Here is a 23,699-nt window from a genome sequence, read left to right as displayed (position 1 = left end):
TGAAGTGCAGAAAAAAATGGTAAATTTAGGGTCTTGAAAATGTCACACAATAAATAATCAACCTTGAATAATTAATAAAAATGTTTCCCTGACAATATCTGTGAATACAGCAATAGAATATTGGCATATAACGGAGTACGTGTATAATAGAATGGCAATAAATAGACAAGCTTATATAAAGTATATACACTTCATAGACAAGAGAACGTTCATCCAAAAATATTACATCTAAGTTCACAAAAGACAGTTTTAAAAATAAGCCTCTATGTTCTGATTTGTGTGTGTGTGTGTGTGTGTGTGTGTGTGTGTGTGTATGTGCGCGCGCGCGCTCTATTGCTCACTCATGTCCAACTCTTTGCGACCCCATGGACTGTAGCCTGCCAGGCTCCTCTGTCCGCAGGATTTTCCTGGCAAGAATACTGGAGTAAGTTGCCATTTCCTCCTCCAGGGGATCTTCCCAACGCAGGAATCAAACCTGCATCTCCTGAGTCTCCTGCATTGGCAGGCAGACTTTTTAACACTGAGCCACCTTGGAAGTCCCATATTCTGACTTAGGGATGTCCAAATAGCATGTATACTGTGAACCATGCTTGATATTTCAAATTTATGTGAGAAATTACTCCCAAACTGATTTTAAATGTGCATCTGTTACTGCTTATCTATGGGGGCTCAAGTACAAACTGCAGATCATCATCCAAAAACAAGGCGTATCTGAGCTACATATGATTTCACATGCTGCACAATAAGGAAGTCAGCTCCCTTAGCCAGAGAACATGACCCCAAGGCCATGAGACTCGGACCTCCTCAGTAGGTTGACTCAGAGTTAATCCTGACACAGAATGTACTCTCCAAAGAAGATGAGGTTGTAGGAGAAATTCATAATGTATATTTGAGACAAACCAGCAGGAGAAATGCATAAGACAATCAAGGATTTTCACGTACTTTGCAAAGCCAATGAAATCTTCATGGTTGGTGTTGATGTAGGAGACTTGGATGTCGATCAACAGCAGCACCTATTAAGTCAAAGAAAATCACTTCAGTAAAAACCCATCTTAAATATTCTCAAACACTAAATTCAGTAATTGTCTACAAATTATTTATCTTTATTCAATTTTAAAAGGATGTTTCAGTTAGAATGAAAAGTTGCACTAATTTTTTTCATTATACTCTCATAATTTTTACTCTAAATTCAAAAACAAAAAAATCTACGTGACACATCTGAGTCACACTTGAAGACAACAGCATTATAGTTTACAAGCATGTACTCTTTGCCAGCTTAACACAGAACCTAGAATTATTCTATGCCTCTAAAATGTAGGTGTAACATTCAAAAGGACATGTGTATAAAAAGACACATGGCAAAAAGGTCACAGGGAGCTGCTCAGAGCACTCTGTTCCTGCAGACACTATACATTAGCCACAAAATAGCAACATCATCTCTTGTTTCTCCTCTGCTCTCCTAACTCCTTAAGCTCCCTCTAGGCAAGATGGAGAAGTATCCCATCAACCAACTCCAAAAGGCAATATCCAAATAAATAGAAAGCCTCCTTGAGATCAATAGGCTTCACTGAAGGTGACTTCTGAGTGCATCAAAGCACCATGATAACAGTTCACTGGCAAAGTCTATGTAATGCTCCCCAGTAGGTGCTTCATCAGGATAGCCTTCTCTGATCCTTGCCCAAGACCTGGTTGGATGACACTACTTACTCTCATATAATCTATATATCATGGCTATATTTTTATTTATTAAACCCTATACTTTTCTTTGAGGTGTTTACCACAAATATGATTAATTATTTATACTATATTTTGTTTGATGTTTTGATTCCCTACAAGATAGTCAGCTCCATGGAGGCAGAGATTATACTTATCTTGTTCATCACTTTATTCACAGAATCTAGCATGATACACATAACACATGCCTGATAAATAGTTTTGGCTGTAAATTCCATAACTATCTACCAGCCTTGAATAACAGTTTACTTTAAAGGGAGCAATTTATTCCCATACGGTTAATACATGGCCAAGTATTTTTGTTTCTCACTCATTACCCAATGGTCTGGTCTCTGCTTTTATGGCTAATCTCAGTTGGCCATCTGACCAAATATTATGGTGATCCCCAAGGGGCCTACCAAAAAAGAGTAAATGAATCACCCCAAACCATCCCCACTACCAACATAAAGCTAATACCCAGGCACTATTGGGTCAACGATATCATACTTGTATGAAAATTTTCATAGCATCATATAGTTTTGTTTCTTCACTTAATTAAGAAAACTAAAGAGTTAGGAGGAGTGATAGTTATGAGATTATCTGTGACACTGCCACTATTCTCCCTACAATAAGGCCAGATTCTATTAAATTTTATACCCCCAAATCCATTTGGCCAGGAGTCTGGATCAATAAACCATAAATGTTTTAGCACAAACAAATAGTTGTCACCATAAAGAGAAAAATATCTACATAATTCTCAGCATCGCCAAAGGCTGTCATGAGTATCTTGGCCGTTCACGCACATTCACTTGGATTGCAGCACAGGGGAAAAGTGGAAGAAAAAGTGCAACTATGGCTGTTCTCATTCATATTCCTGGAAACTGGGAGTCTGTGTTCATCCTAGGAAAAGAGCCAGGTCGCATGTGGGGGATGGAAAGGAAAATAGGACATTTTTTTCTCCTTCTTTTCACTCTCTGAGTTTCTCACTGCCTTTCTCACCCACAGCTATTGAATGTTTAGTTGAAGAAAAGTAAAGCTACTCCTGGTAGCAGTAATCACCCACAAAGTCAATCATTTCAACTTGCATTTAGATGTATGGGAGCACCTGGAATAACAGCAGGCACACATCGAAGTTCCAAAAAACCCTCTGTTTCAGAAAAAAGTTCACAGATAGATTTATGGTTTTTCATAATTTTAATTCTCAAGAATTTTTCCCCCAAGAAGTTTCCAGAGCAGAAGCTCGTAATAATTCCATTTTTTGAGAAAACTGCAAGAATACCTCAGAGCAGTTCTCGTATAGAGGCCTAAGGAAATGGGTCACTCTCTGACCAATTACTTCAGAAGTAACATATGCCCTCAAGCAGCATAAAGTTCAGAACTCAAATGTGAAATCTATGCAAACTGACATGTTCACATTACCAAAAACATGCACGTTTTTTCTACACCACAGATGTCTGTATTACTGGTAGCAAACACCAGTTTCTTCAGGTGGTTAACTGTCAGACCAGGCCACCTGAGACAGTCACTTAGAAGGGAGATGCTTGCTCCCTCCCTTAACTCCATTTGGGGAATGAATTAATCACTCCGTCAGAGGTAGATGGGAGAAAGTCTCTCAAAATTAGAAAGAAAAAAAGAGTTCTCATGTCCACTGTGTGTCATAGACCTTTAGGAATAACAACAAGGATGACTTAAGGAAGAATTAAGGACCTTATTTGGATTACTTTATTTCATGTTCACAAAATGCCTATGAGTTAACTACCATTATTATTCACTTCCAGATGAGGAGACTCAAGTGTAAATAACTTGTTCATTTACAGAGAAAGTAAAATGATAGAGCTTGGATTTGAACTCAGGCAGTCTGAACCCAGAGCCCACAGTCTTCATGACAATAAGTTTGTCATTTAAGTAAAACAAATCTCTGAAACATGAAACATCAAGAAGTTAACAACTGATTTAGATATAAACATGAAAGATAATTAAGATAATAATTGTACTATTTTTTCCTTGGTATTTTTTTTTACATAGGATCCCTAAGAGTTAAGTAGAATGTATTATCATTTGAATTGCATTGAATAAATACAAATTAAAATGTTTATCTTATTTACTTAAGGTCAGAAGTACAGCTGATACCAGAATTTGTTTCTTGGTCCAGCAGCAGGCATGACATCAGGTATGCAGGGGAATTCCTGGTCTTGAGTCGTATATCCTGAGGACCCAGGCTAGTTTTTACTGACTCATAATTAAATATTGATTTGTTTATCTCCACTAATTCACAAAGCCTATTTTCTTCCACTTTTGATCTATGCATGTTGCATATGTCTCTCTCCGCATGGTTTGTGTCTACCTCTCTCTTCTATTCTGCCTTCCTCCTTTTACCCAGTTCTTTCTCTCCTCCTTTCCAACTCACTCAAGAACCACAAAATCCCAGAATTCTAACTTACAGAGGACTTCAGAGATCATATAGACCAACATTTCAACACTGTACATGAGAAAACAACAGTCCCGAGAAGTGATTTGCTCAAGAACACGTTATTCTCTGATGAACATGTGGCTGGAGGCCAGTGTCCTCTCCACACGGTCACACTTGCAGCTGCGTCCTGGAATTGAAGAGCATCTGAAAACCTTTTTGCTTTCCTTTATAAAATGCTATAAGTAACTAAGAAAACATCTACCTAAATTTAAGAAGCTTCTATTATTTTCATGTAGTCCTTTTTTAACGAATTATCCTCACCTGAAAATAATCTTTCATTCGTAGGGCTAGCCAAGATTCAAAGACAATTTAAAGGTCACTCTTTACCAACCATATGTATAAATATTTACAAAATAGAAATGCTTAAAACATTATATCCTTAATGTTTTAAATTATTTAAATATTTAAATAATTTTTTTAAATTTTTATATATAATTTAAATATCCTTAAACATTTTTATTTTTTTAGTCACAGGTTCCATGGATAAGTTGATGAATAGCTTTATCCAGTCTCTTCAAGCAAAAAAATACAATAAAATAAAAGCATTAAACATTCTACAAAACATTTTAGGAATTTATGAATATTTTGGTGCCCATCTGTGCCCAATAAAAGTTAAGACATCCTATCTCAAAGAAAAAATGTGGTATGTTTCTGGATTAGTGGTTTTCAAAATGGAGTGTGCATTAATACATGCCCAGGGTATACATGATGATTCATAGAGCATTGAGGAAAAAATAGTGGAAGTCCTATTACTGTCTTTTAAATGTTATCTTTCTAAAGTCTTTATATATGTTTATATTTTTAACATACATAAGATGTTAGTATAGCAAAACATGTATAATATTCATAAATAAATAAAAATAACCATATGTGGTAGTGTTCTCAGTTCTTTTTTTTTTTCCATTCAGGGATACTCCAACTCTTGGAGTCCACCAAACAACCTTGGAGAGACCTTCCACTTCCCACAAGGACCCTGCCCACCAGGGAAGGTCTCTCCTTACCTGGTCCTTTGTCTTCCCTTCTCGCTCACGAATATGGTTAGCAACAATCCTTTCCGTTTCCTCACAGAGTCTGGGGAAGTTTGCCAGCTATCAAGAGAAACGGATCTCAGTGTTAATACTCAAATATTTATACTGCCAAAAAAGAAAGAGATAAGTTATGTTATATTCCAGAAGACATGCATTACCGTTCTGTAAGCAGAAGTGAAATATCCAAAAGAAGAATGGCAGAGTGACAGAAGAGATTTCACAAACTACAAACAGAAGTAACTATATTATCTGAGATAAAACACTTCAAAACCAGCAGAGCAATTCCCTACAAAGAAAACAGAAACCCGGATACCATCCAGCACTCTGCTGTACAGAGCTAGCACTTAATAAAGTTCAAAGATGAAGAAGACAGAAATGAGGATGAAAAGGACGATAATGACTAACATTTATAGAGGGCTTACCATGTTCCAGCACTGCATGAATTACCTCATTCAAAAATGTACAATAGTCATAAAAGATAGATCTGATTATTAACCTCATTTTATAGAGGAGGAAAGCAAAGCCCAGAGAGGTTAAATAACTTGCCCAAGACTATACAGTTCAAAATCAGAGGAGGTCCTGAATTCCAACCCAAGGACTTTAGAGTTCATGGTCATGTCTATAACTCTTTGAGGATGATTCATTCCATGAACCACAGAGATCATTTTTAAAAAATTCTCCCCTAACATATGGGCTTTTATGTACATATTTTTGGCAAAACTGTAGAAATAATACATGTCAACCACTTATCCCATATAAATTATTCAGGTAATTGGCCAAAATTTAGTTTGCAAAAGTGAATGAATGAATTATAGTTGTTCTCAGTGTAAAGAGGAAGAAGAAAAGGATAATACAAGGATATTCAAGAAAGCCTAATCTAAAAAGAGGATGTAGTCAGGTAAAGGTGTGTGGGGATGGTTGTGGGAAGAATGGAGCTTGCCAAGCACAGGAACGGTATGAAGGTGCTGAAAAACAGGGACAAGAAGTGGTCAAAGAAGTAAAGGAAATTCAGTGCAGAGAGCAAGCAAGTGTGTGGTCTTCAGGCAAAGCTAGAAAGGTAAACGGGGGCCAGATCAGGCAGATCCTTGCAGATCTGTTAGGAATTTTGGGTTCAGGTGGGAAATCATGGGACTTGGACCAGGACAGCAGCAATAGAAATGGAGAAAAGTGGGCAAATTCATGGCTTATGACAAGCAAACTTTAATTCCATTTATATTAAAAAGCACTTGCAAATTAGTAAGATAACATCAATACCTTACATAAAAACAGGCAAAAAAATGACTTAATTGAAAAAGAAATTTAATGGTCAATAAGCAGGGAGAAATATCACACTGTATAAAGAGAGTAATGCAAAGAAGGATAATAACCATTATGTTGTCAAATTGCTATTAATTATTTTTATAAGGCAATGCATATGAAGGTATATTAAAACTAGCACAGTTTAAACTTACTGAAGGGATGTCAATGAGAATAATATTTCTGTTAAGCAATTTGGCAATATGTATCAACAATCTTAAAGACACATACAGGCATCAGCCTAATTATTTCATGGGATTCTAAAATAATAAGGAAATTCATCATAGCATTACTTGGAACAGCAACAATAAGACAAATAAACACAATTTTATAAACCACCTAGGTATCCAATGATGTTAAATAAATTAAGGTCTACTAATGGGACATAATAAGCCATTCCAAATAATATCTAATATTTGATTTTTAATACTAATTTATAATATCTAATAACATGATAAAGTGTCTAAAATAGATACTGGGTGAAGAAAAAAATCAGGCTACTAAATACATAATCTGATTACACACAAGTATACACACATCCACATACACAAACACACAGTCAAAGGCCATCATATATCCTTCAAGGATATAGCCCAAGACCTTAAAAATTCCTAAATTCTTGGGTAATACTATAGCACATAATATTTCCCCTAACTTGTAAGCTAGGTCTCCCTGAAATGTGACTGCTCCATGGTTACTGGTGTCACTGAACACAAGGATTTTTCAGCATACATGATGTACACCAGTGCCTTGGCAAGATAGCAAGCTGCACTACTTCGTGGAACCAACGTAATCACTAATCACATATAAATGGTAAATCATCTTATCCTGTAAGTCTGTGCACAGAAAAGAATCTACACAAATATCAATATCACAAAATGTTAATAGGAACAACCTCTTTGAATGATGGGCTTAGGCATAATTTTAATTTTTTCAACATACATCTCTGCATTTTCCAATTTCTTCTACAATAATAAAAGGTACTTTTATAAAAACATCATTAGAGCATAGAAACCTGGCTGCCTGTTCAACTCAAAATTCACAGCCCAGTGTCTTTTCATGAGATCACCAGAAACCACTACCCCTTACTGAGACTCCTAGCTGAATCCTGAGATATGTGCTCCTTAAAGGGCTTATTTCATGAATAACTTCAAGATACAAATGCAGCTTCCATTCTGAGTTCTGGAAACATTCTTCAAGGAAAGTTCTATGATCTCATAGCATCATCCTTTATACTATGAGAATATTGGAAGTTATTTTTTATGTGACCTATAAAAAGTTTCTAAGTATGGAAGAGATAGCTGATGAATGTTTGTCCTTTTCCTTGACTAATGAGAACCTAGGTGGTACATGCAGCACTAACCACTAGCATGCACTAGACCATCAGAGCAATTGCTCCTCCTCTTCACTCAGACATCTTCCCAAGCTATCAGTGCACACTTGCTTTTAATGATAGCCACACTAACAGAGAACCACACTCCTGCAGATAAGCGACTGCAAAAGCAATAGTGGCCTGCTGAGTAGGGCTGGAATGCCTATAACAACATTTAGAAAAATGGATTACAGCAGACTATTTCTAAAACACCAAAGAGTGGCAATATAAATATTTATTCAGAAACTAAATACTTGATAGACGAAGGACCCCAAGCTCATATGCAGACATCAATATGTCAAGGAAAGGCCAAAATGACAAGAGTATCTCATGAAGCAGAAACAACTAGGAATCCTCCAACCTACCGCCCTTGGCAGGGGGCTGATTTTTTTGTGTGTCTCCTGATCTTTCCAAGTTCAACTTCACCAAGAAAGGAACCTGCCAGAGCCATACTTTTATATGTATAATTGAGATGTGTTTTGTGTGTTAGTCGCTCAATTGTGTCCGACTCTTTGTGACCCCATGGACTGTAGCCCACCAGGCTTCTCTGTCCAGGCAAGAATACTGGAGTGGATTGCTATTCCCTTCACCAGAGGAACTTCCCAACTCAAGGATCGAACTCTGGTCTCCTGCATTGCAGGCAGAATCTTTACTGTTTGAGCTACAGGGAAGTCTAAATTGAGTAATTGAGATAACTGAAAGTAAATGGGCCTAAATTCTAGGTGGAACAAAAAGGAAAGAGAACACAGTAGAAGGACTGCCCTCATGGAGGCAAAGGAGGAGAAATATTGAGGGAGATATGCCGGGAGCCAACACATGAGACCCTACCCCTAAAAAGGCCATAGGGGAGAAAACCTGACGGGCAAGGCAAATAGTAGGGTCTCGTGTGTTGGCTCCCAGCAGAGACAGTAATCAGTGAAAGATCTAGGCATTACTGAAAGCCAGTAATGAAGTTAATATGGTTTCTCACTGCTTGATCTTAAAAGGTTTGTAGGAGTGTAAAAAGGTTGTGGGAGCACAAAAATCAAAATGATGATTTTAATTCCTGTCCCTCAAATGTAATAGTCCAGTTCCGATTCTTCATGATACATATAGAAAGAAGGACAAAAAACAAAAACGTCCTACTGACCTTCGAAATGACTTCTAAGTGGGCTTTCTGCAACCCATTTCATTAGCTCATTTAACAGGGTCCCTTTCACTGATGTTTGCCTGACTCTCTACCTAGCTTCAACAGATACTCAACTGATCACTCACTTCAATCCCTCACTGCTCTTCAATATCTCTTACTGAAGATGCAATCAGTTTTCTCAAATGTTTGTCATTATAAGTTTCAATATCTTTTGCTCTGGATGTTGAATTAAAAGCTTACCACTGTAAGAACACATTTATTTTGTCAGTCATCAAAATTTTAATCACATATGCCAAAATAATATTAACCTAGAAATCACCATCATTAGATTTTTATTCTTGTATTAATTACTTAAATATTCTGCAAATTGACTTATACAGGATCAAGGAATTAAGGCTTTGCTATTGGATATAGTGATTTTATATTCTTAAATTTATTTCACAATAATTCACTTAAACATTCACTGGGCACATGCAAAAGGCAGCTTTATGTCAAAGCACCTGATCCTAAAAACCACACAGTTTTGAGTGGCAGATTGATTATACAGATAATTGTGATACAAAAGAAAGATCTCACAAAAAGCAAGGAGAAACACAAAGTAGTAAGTTGTTAAATCTGCTCTGAGAAGGCCTCAGAAGACTTGATGCTTAAACAATGATAATAAAGCTTCCAGACAAAGCTGAACAACTGTTAAGTGATAAATTACTTCTAAATAGCTTATGTTGATATTATGTTGCATATTCTTAAATAATGAAGAGTCAATGGAGCAATAATACAACATATATGTATTTAGGAATCAAAAATTTAAATATATAATTCTAAGAGAAAATTTTAATTGTTTTCATTTTAATTTTAATTATGTGCAGAATTGCACATGTTCTGAGACAAAGTATTATAGTACCATCATTTTTTATATACAAAAACATATTTTAATAAAATCCAATGTTTTAAGTATTATTTAGGATAGTGTTTAATTATTTTGATGACACATCAATATAAAAATTTAATTTTAAGCATGGACCACATTTTTCCCTAGAAGAAAAAACATCACTTGAAAGACATTCCTATACAATAAAAATAAATCATAAGCTTATAAAGTGTATTAATCATTGATTAATCAGATCATGAGAGCCATGCTATTAGGTTTCTCTTGGAACAAATACAAGGTCAGGCAAGATTTCTATACCTTCAAGAGGAACTAGTTCAGTGCCTTAAGCAAAGACTCAGGTTATTAGGTAACCATGTGTTTACAGTTGCATACCAAACATAAATGAGAAAATAAACTAAAAATAGAATAAAATTTCTTTTATGTGCATGACCTGAGTTGACTGATTTGGCTGACCTAAAGTTATGGGCTCTGTTTTGATCAAAATGCTATAAACCATCCACTGTTGGCCATGTACTACAAACTGAGTAGCAATAATGATTTTACTGCTTATGAAAAGTGAAAGAGAAAAAGTGTTAGTCGCTCAGTTGTGTCCAGCTCTTTTCAACCCCATGGACTGTAGCCTGCCAGGCTCATAAAAGCATACAATAGTTTCATTCTATTTATGTGAATTAAAATCTGCCCCCAAAACCCTTAGTGATTTTTAACTCATATGTAGCATAATATTGGCTTTATTCAGGAGATGAGAGAATACTTATTTGGGCACAACACATTTGTTATGAAAAAAGGAAAAACAGAAGTATTCACATTTACAAAAGTGATCACAGGTGAGGAGAAACTGTAGTACAAACAGGTCAAGAAACTGCACAAGGGTAAATTTATTGATGATTTTATATTTTAGGGGTGGACATATGAGAAGTCTAGGAAGATCTAAGTAAAGCTGGTAAAAAGGGAAAGGGCCAGAGTCCATCCAGGTGACCTTGGGTAAAGCAGTCAGAAAGAAATGCTGTTAGCTCTCCTTCTCTCTCCAAGTGGGCTCGCTCTCCAATCTCAAACCTCAAGTATTTCTACAAATAATGTAAGAAATGGTGGGGTCTGTGAAAGAAGAACATATGTAGTAATTTGGTATGTTCTCCTTCATGTTTCTGACCTTATCATTTCTTCTAAGCAAAGAAATGAAGAGAATGCTAGTGTTATTTAACAGTTGCTAAGGAGTTAAACGAGCTTCCCTTGTGACTCAATGGTAAAGAATCCACTGGCCAATGCAGGAGACAAGGGTTCAATCCCTGGATCAGAAAGATGCCCTGGAGAAGAAACTGGCAACCCACTCCAGTATTCTTGCCTGGAAAATCCCATGGACAGAGGAGCCTGGTGGACTATAGTCCATGGGGTCACAAAAAAGTCAGGCACAACTTAGCAACTAAACAACAAAGGAACTGAAACAAATGTCCAGCCTTGAGTGAAACAAAGCTGAAAGATAGAAGAGCCATTGTCTCATTAAGTTATTCAGAAAACATCTGAACAGAACTTCAGAATGGGGTTGGTGCTGGGTCAAAAAAAAATCTTAAGACAATAATCAGGTTTTCATCATCACTTCACATTGATTTCTGATAGACATTATTGAGTGGTTAAAATGGAACAAGAAAAATCATACTGAAGGCAAGAGGAAAAGCAGGGGCCAGGGTAAATTATAAATTAAGAATTAATTGCAAAGATCACAAATCTTTTAATGAATTGTGAAATTAAAAGGTGAGATTCCTATCTCTTGACTTTTAGCCAAGTCCCAGGACTGAATTTCATATGTGCATGCATGCTCAGTCGCTAGGTTGTGTCCAACTCTATGGACTATAGCCCACCACGCTCCTCTGTCCATGGGGTTTTCCAGGCAAGAATATGGAGTGGGTTGCCATTTCCTCCTCCAGGGAATGTTCCTGACCCAAGGATCCAATCCATATCTCCTGCATTGGCAGATGGATTCTTTACCACTGATCCACTGAATTTTGAATAAAACTCAATAAATGACTCAAACTTTAATGCACAGCCTGATTTGAAATCTCAGTACCATGGTCCATTAAATGGGGCATCTGGCTGTATGCAAAGCAAGTGTTTGACTGGACAGCCAACCATTAGAAGAGGTGAAATATAAGTCTTTATGTACAGATTGAAAACCAGAGCAGATCCATCCAGAGACCTAAAAAAAAATCCTATTTAAGCATGATGTTTTGCAGCTCTTCTCCTTCCTCCTACAAGCTTTCATGGAAGGTACTCAAGTGACTACTTTAGCCAACATGATAATTGCCTACCAAGTCAATGTGACATGATTCTGTATTCAATTATTGATTCCATAATTATTATTGAAAACCTGGTGTTTAGGGGTTATGACTAGAGTAATGAGCTTAACAAACCAAGTCCCTACTTTCAGGGAGCTTACACTCTACTTTCCAAGCCCCAAGTCCCTTTACTGTCCAACAACAAAAACAAAAGACGTATATAGTATAATTCATGTGATCATATGTGATGCAAAGAAAAAGTTTGCTAAGTAGATGAGTGTGTGTGTGTGTGTGTGTGTGTGTGTGTGTGTGTGTTCAAAGAGAGGCATGTGCAGTTGTAGGTAGAAAAGTCAGAGAAAGACTCTGATCACATGGCATTTGAGCAGAGACCTGAAAGAAGTGAGGATGTGACCCATGCAGGAATCTTGAGGCAGAGTATTTCCCACACTGGGAATGAGAAATGCAAAGGCCCTGCCACCACATCTCCTTGATCTGTTGAAGAAACAAGGAAACCAGTGTAGCTGGAGTGGACTGTGGGGAGGGAGATGGGGAGGAGTTTAGAAATGAAAAGGAGCAAGATCATGCAGGTTCTTGAAAGTCATGGTTAGGTCTTCGGATTCACTTGCTTAGTTATGTGTATTCAGAGTCAGATATTTACTTACCTAACATTCCACAAAATTCAGCATTTCTTCTCACAGAACTTCATAAGGAAAAATCTTTCCCAGTATTCTAATAACCAGCTAGCATATCTTTTTTATTTCTTTGAAAAGCTTTTTTCTAAGCAGAGGAAAAAAATCAATTAATTGGTATGATGGTGATCCAAGAATGTGGCTTCCCACGAGGCCAATAAATGGCACAGTTGCTAAACTGTGGTTAAAAAAAACAAGCTGTTCCTCTCAGTGCTTCCTGCAAAGAAGCTCAAGACCCTGCAAAGATATACTGGAGAAGAGGAGGTAGAGAAAAGCAGCTGAAAGATGATGCCCACCAGAGAAATTCCAAAGTCGAGATGTCCCTGGAGTGAAGCCAAACAGCTCATAAAACTCAAAGGTCCCTGTCTTGTCGTCCAGTGTCCCAGAGACAACACTGAGAACATATCCAAGAAATAGTTGCACTCCCCCAATTTAGCTTTGTGCTTTATTATGTGAACATGCATAAATTCCATGTTTTTCAATTATGTTTATTTATGTGGCTTAAGAAAAATAAAGTTAAATATTTTACACATAAGAAATTCAACATGAGGAATTGTAAATGAAAATACTGTTTTAAGATTATAAATATATATGTATGTATGTGCATAAAAGTTTGGGTTTTTCCATACCATCTTACAGAATATATATATATTCACAATACAGTGAGAGTAACTATACATTTCAGATTGCCTGAAGCAGTCTTGGTTTACTCATATTATTCAAGTGAAAGTACTGACAGTTCCCCATTTCAATCTCAAAAATGTCCTATGTTGGCCAATAAATTATATGGTCATCTTATTCATGGGTTGTGCTAAAAAAGGGTCAAGTAAATTAAGGTGTGGCATTCTCAACCTTAATTAGGATTATTATGCTTTACAAACGACTTTAATTAGACCAATTTCAAAGTAAAAAAAGTTTAAGGTAGACATAATAAGGCCAAAAATCAAGAACATTAAATCAAGGAGTAAGGAAAATAATAGATACTTGAAAGAAAAAACCTGTCTAGATTTTTATCATTTTAAAAGGATTGGCTAGAGGAACTTGCAAGATGGCGAAGTAGAAGGACATGCACTTACTCCTTATTACAAAAATGCCAAAATCACAACTAATTGCTGAACAACCATTCACACACAAAAAAGAAAGAATTCTGGAACATATCAAAAAGATACCCTACATCCAAAGACAAAGAAGAAGCCACAGGAGATGGTAGAAGGGCACAATCATGATAAAATCAAATCCCAGACACACCAGGTAGGCGACCCACAAACTGGAAAATAATTACACTACAAAAGTTCTCCCATAGGAGTGAAAGTCCTAAGCCCCACAGCAGGATTCCCAGGCTGGAGATCTGGCAACAGGAGGAGGCCCCAGAGAATGTGGCTTTGAAGGCCAGCAGGGTTGGATCACAGGAATTCCATAGGACTGCTGCTCCTGCTACTGCTAAGTCACTTGAGTCATGTCCGACTCTGTGGGACCCCATCCCTGCGATTCTCCAGGCAAGAACACTGGAGTGGGTTGCCATTTCCTTCTCCAGTGCATAAAAGTGAAAAGTGAAAGTGAAGTCGCTCAGTCATGTCCAACTCTTCGCAACCCCATGGACTGCAGCCTACCAGGCTCCTCCGTCCATGGGATTTTCCAGGCAAGAGTACTGGTGCCATTGCCTTCTCCGTCCATAGGACTGGGGAAAACATAAACTTTACCCTTAGAGGGTACACACAGGTGTGCACCAGGACCCAGAGAAAAAGCTGTGACCTTTTAAGAGAGTGGGCCAGACCTACCTGCTAGTACTGGAGGTGAGGGGGTTTGGCTCACTGGAGGGATAAAGACACTGGCAAAAGCAGTTCTGGTGAGTACTCATTGATGTGAGCCCTCCAGGAGGAAGCTGTGGTACATATACACCATGGAATATTACTCAGCCATTAAAAAGAATTCATTTGAATCAGTCCTAATGAGATGGATGAAACTGGAGCCCCTTATACAGAGTGAAGCAAGCCAGAAAGATAAAGAACATTACAACACACTAACACATATATATGGAATTTAGAAAGATGGTAACGATAACCCTATATGCAAGACGGAAAAAGAGACACAGAAATACAGAACAGACTTTTGAACTCTGTGGGAGAATGTGAGGGTGGGATATTTCAAAAGAACAGCATGTATACTATTTATGGTGAAACAGATCGCCAGCCCAGGTGGGATGCATGAGACAAGTGCTCGGGCCTGGTGCACTGGGAAGACCCAGAGGAATCGGGTGGAGAGGGAGGTGGGAGGGGGGATCGGGATGGGGAATACGTGTAAATCTATGGCTGATTCATATCAATGTATGACAAAATAAATAAATTTTTAAAAAAATAAAAAAAAATAAAAAATAAAAAAATTAAAAATTTAATTAAAAAAAAATAAAAAAAAATTTTAAAAAAAAGAGTATTTTAGCTAACTCAGAATAAAATATTCCTTTAAAACCAAGTACAGATTTCTTTAGCATCAGGATAACTTTAGAATATCTAAATTATTAATAAGAATTTATAGAATATCTCTTATGTATGGTTAATCATTGTATTAGGTAGCAAGGATAAGAAGACAAAAAAACAGCCCTTTTTAAAAGGAGCTTATCAGGCTGATTCATGTCAATGTATGACAAAAACCACTACAATATTGTAAAGTAATTAGCCTCCAACTAATACAAATAAATGAAAAAAAAAAAGGAGCTTATCATCAGCAACAGGAGGCATTCACCTAAACAAATAAATTCCAAATTGCAATGCAGTATCATAATTGCTATGACAGAAGTAAACACAGGGTGACAATTAGAGCACTAAGAAGGGAGTGAAGATGGAGAACAAGACAGGGTTCACAGAAGCTTTTCAGGAAAAATGATGATTGAGCTGTATCTTGAGGAGACTTTCAAACAAACAAAATCACATGTGCAAATATTAAAGGCAGGAAAAATTTTTGTGAATAAAAAAAATCACTTAGAATGGCTGAAGCAAGCAAAAAGTGACAACAGATATAGCTGGAGAAATATTCAAGGATCAAATGGTGAAACTAAAAACAACCATAAATGATTTGAACTTTCTTAAGATATAAGGAGTCATTAAATAATTTTGAAGGAACAGGCAAAAAATATGTGCACATATATTTTTTTAGCTGTTTTGAGATCTTTTTTGTTCTTTTGCTTGTGCACATATTTTTTTTATTTAAATTATTTCTTTATTTTACTTTACAACATTGTATTGGTTTTGCCATACTTTGACATGAATCCGTCATGGGTGTACATGTGTTCCCCATCCTGAACACCCCCCCCCAACCTCCCTCCCCGTCCCATCCCTCTGGGTCATCCCAGTGCACCAGCCCCGAGCATCCTGTATCATGCATCGAACCTGGACTGGCGATTTGTTTCACATATGATAATTTACATTATCTGCTAATAGCACTGCTATTATAAACAGTGCTGCGATGAACATTGGGGTACACATGTCTCTTTCAATTCTGGTTTCCTCAGTGTGTATGCCCAGCAGCGGGACTGCTGGGTCATGTGGCAGTTCTATTTCCTGTTTTTTAAGGAATCTCCACACCGTTCTCCATAGTGGCGGTACTAGTTTGCATTCCCACCAACAGTGTAAGAAAGTTCCTTTTTCTCCACACCCTCTCCAGCATTTATTGCTTGTAGACTTTTGGATAGCAGCCATTCTGACTGGCGTGTAACGGTACCTCATTGTGGTTTTGATTTGTGCACATATTTTAGAAAGGCCATTTTGATAACAGTGAGGAGGATGAATTTGAAGATGACCAGATTAGAAGTAGTAAGATCAGTTAGCAGGTCACTGGAGTAATTTAGTTTTTGTGGTTTTTTTTTGGGGGGGGGGAGGGGACCTGTTTAGGACCTTAAATAAGAAGAGGAGGCAGTTGCAGTAAACTGTAGAGTAGACCATTTTGGTTTGAACCAGCAGTATAACTTTGGGAATCAACAATGTTTTAAGTGGTAGCTGAACTATGGGAGATATCATCTGGAGAAAGGAAAAGAGAAGAAAACCAGAAGCAAATTCTTGGGACTCTGGTGGTTAGAGGCAGGCAAAAGTGGATAAACTCCTTATAATAGCCAGGACATGGAAGCAACCTAGATGCCCATCAGCAGACAAATGGATAAGGAAGCTGTGGTACATATACACTATGGAATATTACTCAGCTGTTAAAAAGAATTCATTTGAATCAGTTCTAATGAGATGGATGAAACTGGAGCCCATTATACAGAGTGAAGTAAGCCAGAAAGATAAAGATCATTACAGCATACTAACACATATATATGGAATTTAGAAAAGATGGTAATGATAACCCTATATGTAAAACAGAAAAAGAGACACAGATGTACAGAACAGACTTTTGGACTCTGTGGGAGAAGGAGAGGGTGGGATGTTTCAAGAGAACAGCATGTATATTATCTATGGTGAAACAGATCACTGGCCCAAGTGGGATGCATGAGACAGGTGCTTGAGCCAGGTGCACTGGGAGGACCCAGGGGAATCGGGTGGAGGGGGGGAGGTGGGAGGGGGGATTGGGATGGGGAATACATGTAACTCCATGGCTGATTCATGTCAATGTATGACAAAACCCACTGCAATGTTGCGAAGTAATTAGCCTCCAACTAATAAAAATAATTGAAAAAAAAAAGTGGATAAACTCTTGAAGGAGATGGAGGAAGAATTATGAGAAACATGAAAGAGAATACAAGAGCGGTGTCATCTTCAAAAAAAGAGTAGAATACAACTGGGAATAAGACTGCCCATTCAATTTGGCAATCAAGTCTCTGGTTAACTTTTGTCATAACTATTCCAATAGAATGGTGGGTTGAAGACAAACTTAGAGGGTTAAGGAGTTAAATGGAGATGAGAAAGATATAGAAGCATAAACTACTTTTTTTTTTTTAGCTGAAATGTTGGCCATGGAAAAAGGACAGTAATAGAGCAGAAGACAGGTTTTTGTTACTTATAAGCCAGAAGAGGCATAAATATATTTATACACTGACTTATTTTAAAATGTGATGAAGAGGGTGATGATTCAGGAAACCGAGAAATCCAAAGAGTAAGCTCCTTAAGGAGGTGAGAGTACAAGCAGAAACCCAGCCTTGGTCAGGATTAACACCATGACAGAGAAAAGGAGGGGAAGAAGAGGCATGACTGGGAATACACATAGGTTTGGGGGCTAGAAATTAATGTTCCCATGTACAGCCTCTGTTTTCTCTGTGAAATCATTATTGAAAGTGATGAGCAAAGCATCTTAAAAAGAGTGCTAAAAGTTTAACATCACTATTGTGGCAAACACGGCAAGTCACTAACAAATGAAATGCTGAAGACGATGGTTATATTATGTGGCACTAATCCACACAGATATACAACTATCTTCAAGCTCATCACCAACCTGGGGAAAGGGGAAATAAAAGACAAACAGTAAATCTGCCCACCCTCAGTGTTTCAACAGATGGCAAAGTTAATGCAAAAGGAATTAAAGTAATGTGTGCTTAGTCACTCAGTCGTGTCCAACTCTTTACGATCCCATGGACTATAGCCCACCAGGCTCCTCTGTCCATGGGAATTCTCCAGGCAAGAATACTGGAGTGGGTTGCCAGGACCTCCTCCAGGGGATCTTCCCAACCCAGGGATCAAACCTAGGTCTCCCATATGGCAGGTGGATTCTTTACCATCTGAACCACCAGGGAAGCCCAAAAGGTAAATGTACTGCTTCTTAATGTATTGCTTCCCAGCTCCAAATTCAAGCTTCTTGCCCTCTCTGTGAAAATAATCCTGGGCCCTTAAAGTAGTTTTTCATTGCTCGCTGGCACCATGAGAGGTTTTATCAGGAGAAGCAGAGCCTGGAGAGACACTGTTGGAGGAAAAGACAGGCTATAGAAGCCTACTTCAATGCAAGGCAGTCACAGACCCCTGGTAGAGCTGCCCTCACCTTGAACAATTTGCATAAGAGTGTCTCCAGGGAGAATCCTCCCCATGGTTACCTTTTCCCTCCCAACATGTTCCAGAGGGCAGATTTCCAGCAAATTCTGCAGCATAACACTTTTCTGCCATCCAATGAGCCACATCTAGGTCTTCTTCAAGAGGTCCCAGTCTTAGCTCGGCAGGGTCCCTCTTTCCTGGGCGTTCCCCTAAAGGTAGCACCTTAGTAACTGCTCCTTATAGCTTCTACTCCTATCTTCAGCCATTCTCTTAACTTTTTTTTTGAAAATTAATTACCTAATTTATTTTTGGTTGTTGCACTAGGTCTTCCTTGCTGTGTGCAGGCTTTCTCTAGTGGCGGTGAGTGGGGACTACTCTTTGTTACGGCGCACAGGCTTCTCATTTCAGTAGCTTCTCTTGTGGAGCACAGGCTCTAGGCACATCGGCTTCAGTAGCTGTGGGCTTAGTTGCCCCACAACACATGGAATCTTCCCAGACCAAGGATCGAACCCATGTCCCCTGCATTGTCAGGCAGATTCTTAACCACTGGACCACCAGGGAAGTCCTCTCTTACCTTCTTACTAGCCAATCCCTCACTACTTAAGCCCCTGTTACAGTTCATACTATTTTTCTAGTAACTATTTCCTGTTCAAATTCCTGTGTGGTTTCTCTCTCCTGATTGAACGTAGACTGATACAGTGGTCAGGAAATATAATAAAATCAGGAGAAGACAGGTAGCTTAAACAAAAAAAAGCAAAAAAAAAAAAAAAAAAACAGAAGTCAGAGGTCTGAAGTCTTTTTGAACTTAAAGATTGTTTCTAGGGAGAGTAAAGGAGTGAGAAAACTGAAAGGGTGGGAGCCTGCAGCATAATTTTAGGTGTAGAAAAGAACCCCTCTTCCTACTCCCCAGCACCCTTCACACCTCACTCATAAAGTGGTAACCCACCAACATTTCTTCCCTCTTGAGAAAGTATTATGGGAGATGCCCTTGTCACTTTCTCCACCTGTGAGCACCTGAGTTATGTCAGCCCACAGCTCTCTGCTGCATGGGGCAGACGCAGTATGTCACTGCTCAAACGTGGCCTTCTCTGGAGAGGCCCATAGGTGTGAGGTTAGCTGAAACATGCTGTGCTGTCTCTGGGAGCACATCTCTCTCCAACGCTGTGGGCTCTGATGTTTACCGCCTGAAGAGAAGGCTCCCACTGCAGCAGCAAATCCCAGCCACGCTTTCCAAGCTAGATTTATCAGCAGCAAAGTAGATCCTAAACTTCAATTCTCCTTTAAGGTTTTCTACTAATTTTCCAACTAATTGAAAACCAAAAAGAAGGTAATGAGTGTTTTGAAAATCCTAGATTTAGAATTTGAGATTTCTGAAGAATCTCTTGGTAGAACATTTGTCCACCATGACAAGGACAGAAAGAGGTCATGGGAGTGGGGATGCTAGGGTGGAATGAATGGAGGATCACTGGGATCATAGGTCTCTTAAGAATAGCAGCTACTGGGTGTTGGACATGATCTCTACTGAAGTCACCTGAACCGAAAGTGAGTTTAGGATGGAGAGGAAAAAATGTAAGCCAAGTTCTAAATATTTTGATGAATGCAAGGGAGCACCCAGGACTTGATGGTGACAATGAAGAGAAGGGAAAAGGTTGCCAGAGCTGGTAACACCTTGGCCTTGAAGGAAGACTTGTTATAGGAAGGTGAAGGAATAATGTTTGGAAGCCACAAATGGAGAAGTCATACCTAATCCTGGCCTTTAGATTCTTTGAGTTTGGGCCAATAAATATCCTTCAATGAAGGGAGCTGAAGGGTAAATAAGAATCTCAGGAAGAAAGCTAGGTTTTACTTAAGGCAACATATAAAATGTTTTGAGAAGACAGTATAAATATACAACCACGCCTGATCTAGAGAGCTTAATGAAAAGGGAGGTTCAAAGGGTGGAAAGCAAAGAATAAAAGTCAAAAAGTGTCCAGAAACAAGCCGTCTCATCCTGTGCCATCGGGACTGTTGGTTTTCCAGTAAGTTGGATACAATGGGAAATGATAAAAAAAAAAAGATTCATACATACCATAAACACTTTATATAACTTAAAACATAAATGTACACACATGTGCCAATCTTTTGATGTAAGGCCAAGGCCTGTTCTCTGCATATGGATCTGCTGATTGGAGTTATGTGTCTTCTGTCTTACATAAACCACATCCTCCGTCTATGATTTCCAGTTTTGCTTTCTTCAAAGTGGACAGGAAACCTAAAGACACTTGGGAAATAATCTGAATGCAGAGCCCATCTAGGTTTTTATAAGTCTCTCCACATCCTTTTAACCTTTTTCTACCTACACCTAGTCCAAAGCAGAGCTTTTGTAGCTAACCTTTAAGTCATTCCAAAGCTGAGTTTTTATGGAAACAAAAGTCTTTCTTGCATTTGATCAATTTATTTACTCAATTTATTTAAATTAGAAGGACAGCTGGCTAAACAAATTTGAGGACAAACAGCACAACTGGCCATTAGAAAGAAGGCAGTCTTACTGGTGGGAGCAGGAAAGCATGGGCAACCTAAAGAGAAACTCTTGGCTGAAGAAGATACCTGTATGCAGTAACCCATGGGGTTAAATAGAGAACATGGTACCAGTTACTTCAACAAGCCAGTTCAGAGGAGACCAATACTGCACAAGTGACAAGACTGACCACATTTTGGGGTAAAGGCAAGGATATCAGGGATATGAAGTATTATTAAATGGCTTCAAGTTTCCAAAGGAACAGCTGGCGTGAAGAACTGACATAAAGACTGTTTTGTTGTTCCCCATTTACTTTTTCCTCCGTTCCTTAATGCCTATGGCTTTTCCCGTTTTAAGGAAGAGAAAAGAACACTAAGGAACCAGGTAGAAGAATAGTAAGAAAACTAGAGAAGCGCTCTGAAGCTCCGGAGCCACTTCTGGGCCCCACGCTAGTTCCACTGAACTCCTGTTCTCTTAGCATTGGCAATTATAAATTCCTAAGTTTAGCCTCTTTTCCGCTTTCACTACTTACATCTTTTCTACTGAGTTTTCCACCAGTTAACTAGGAACCAATACTCATACTCATTCTCTCATTCTTCCCACTGGTTTTTTAGGAACATTACTCACAGTAACCATACAGAAAGGGAAGGGTAACAAAACCAATGAAATCAGAAGTAAATATACTTTCAAGAAATGAAGTAACAACATTAACTGTCATAGGGCTAGGCCTACCCTATCCTAACATGATCAATGATTTCCTTCTTACATTTTTCAATTTGGGGTGTCCCTTTCATGTCCCACACAATTCCTCCATGTTCCTCAGCGAAGAGGCCCCAGATTGGGAAGTCTCTTACCTACTATTCTCCATCAATAAATATTACAAGGAGGAGAACACTGGGTGCTAAGAAAAATGGCCATTTATAGATTAGCCACCATTTACTGATAACTTACTATGTTTAATCAACGTGTTAAGTGCACCTTGGGTTTCTGACATCATCTTGTTTAATCTTCTCTGAGGTGATATTATAACTATCATCATCATCATCCCATTTCACAGAGGAATTGACAAAAATATAAGGATTAAGTATGATACTGAAGGTCACACAGCAAGTAAACAGCAGAGCCAGGATTTGAATCTAGATAAGGGCCCAGGCCCAAAGGTCCAGTTAAACTACTACACCACAATGCCCCATTCCCAGACATCCAGGTTCCAGTGGGATTCATTTAAAACTGAGAAAAATTATCTTTCAATATATACAATTTCACTGATTCCCTTGCCCTAACAATGGGTCCCAACCATGCACCACAGGAAAAATTGGTTTAGGGCATTCACTTGATTATTCTAAAGTGATGTTTACCTGATTAAGACAACAACCCTCTTTGAAATGGGTGAGACCCAAATATCATGAAAGCGACTCCCACTCAATACTTTTTACAATCCTTCCCCTTGAGCAAACACAAAACCTTCATAACAAAGTGGAGGGTCAGTGAAAGAGAGACATGTAGCAGGGTAGGAAAGTGGGTAAACTGGTTGGAAAGTTACATAATCCAAACTTACCTTTTTGGTACACTTCTTGACAGTGTTGATTAATTCTTGTATTACCAGATCTACACTCTTCAAGGAAGGCCCCTTCAGCTTTACAATTTGTTTTTTGACAATTGCTTCAAATGCCATGTCTGGAGTAAACAACCCTGTCCTGGAAGTAAGAAAGAAAATAGCATGTTAGATATTTTAAATTGAATGATAATCAGTACTCTTTTAACAATGTTTTAATTGGCATGCTACTTAAACTGAGCATGTAAAATCCTCATTAAAAAGGTACATAGTGATTAATTCTATTCACAGCATCATTTGTAATATCTTTAATACATTCTATAGATGATTAACACTACCAAAAAACAGTTTCCCAAATGTTTTCAAGGCCCATAATGTGACCTTCAATATTTAACTGTCTTTGTCTCATCTCACTCTTTCATAGCAGGACAAAGGAATGCTACAATAGAAGTGATGTCCTAAATGTACATTTCTGTTTCTAAAGTATTCCAAAAACAATCCCGTCTTGTCCTTCATGGAGTAGGAAATGATCTTCATATTTTGAACACTGAAACAGTAACATTCCTGAACTATATAACATATTCTTTCCAAGAGAGCTGTATTATACTAAGTTCAGAGGTTCCCAGTTTGAGATCCTGGGGTACTGGAGAAAAAAAAAAAGCAGTTAAGTGGAACTAGCTTGGGACTCTGAATGCCTAAATTGTGAATTTACAAAAATAACAAATGATAACCAAAGTAACAAGGATCTTTTTCATCTGGCAGGAATCAATTCAAACTGGTGTCACAACAGGGCTTTTCTAATGCTGTGCAGAAGCTCAGGGAAGCAGGTATATGCATGTGTGTGTG

General features: G+C 38.1%; 1 protein-coding gene across 11 annotated transcripts in view; it reads right to left on the bottom strand.

The window, feature by feature from the left end:
- Positions 1-23,699, bottom strand: part of DNM3 (dynamin 3) — a 622,348-nt gene that overhangs the window by 345,280 nt on the left and 253,369 nt on the right. For all 11 annotated transcript variants that reach the window (XM_043924627.1, XM_043924624.1, XM_043924629.1 and 8 more), the window contains 3 exons: positions 22,857-22,995; positions 5,185-5,271; positions 943-1,013 (listed from right to left, as the gene is read on the bottom strand). In XM_043924627.1, the coding sequence (XP_043780562.1) occupies positions 943-1,013; positions 5,185-5,271; positions 22,857-22,995 (297 nt within the window). The remainder of the gene's footprint in view (positions 1-942; positions 1,014-5,184; positions 5,272-22,856; positions 22,996-23,699) is intronic.

The sequence above is a fragment of the Cervus elaphus genome, chromosome 14 (genome assembly GCF_910594005.1).
Source record: "Cervus elaphus chromosome 14, mCerEla1.1, whole genome shotgun sequence".
Classification (NCBI taxonomy): domain Eukaryota; kingdom Metazoa; phylum Chordata; class Mammalia; order Artiodactyla; family Cervidae; genus Cervus; species Cervus elaphus.
The sequence above is the reverse complement of the archived record's forward strand: the minus strand, read 5'-3'. Positions and strand labels throughout refer to the sequence as shown.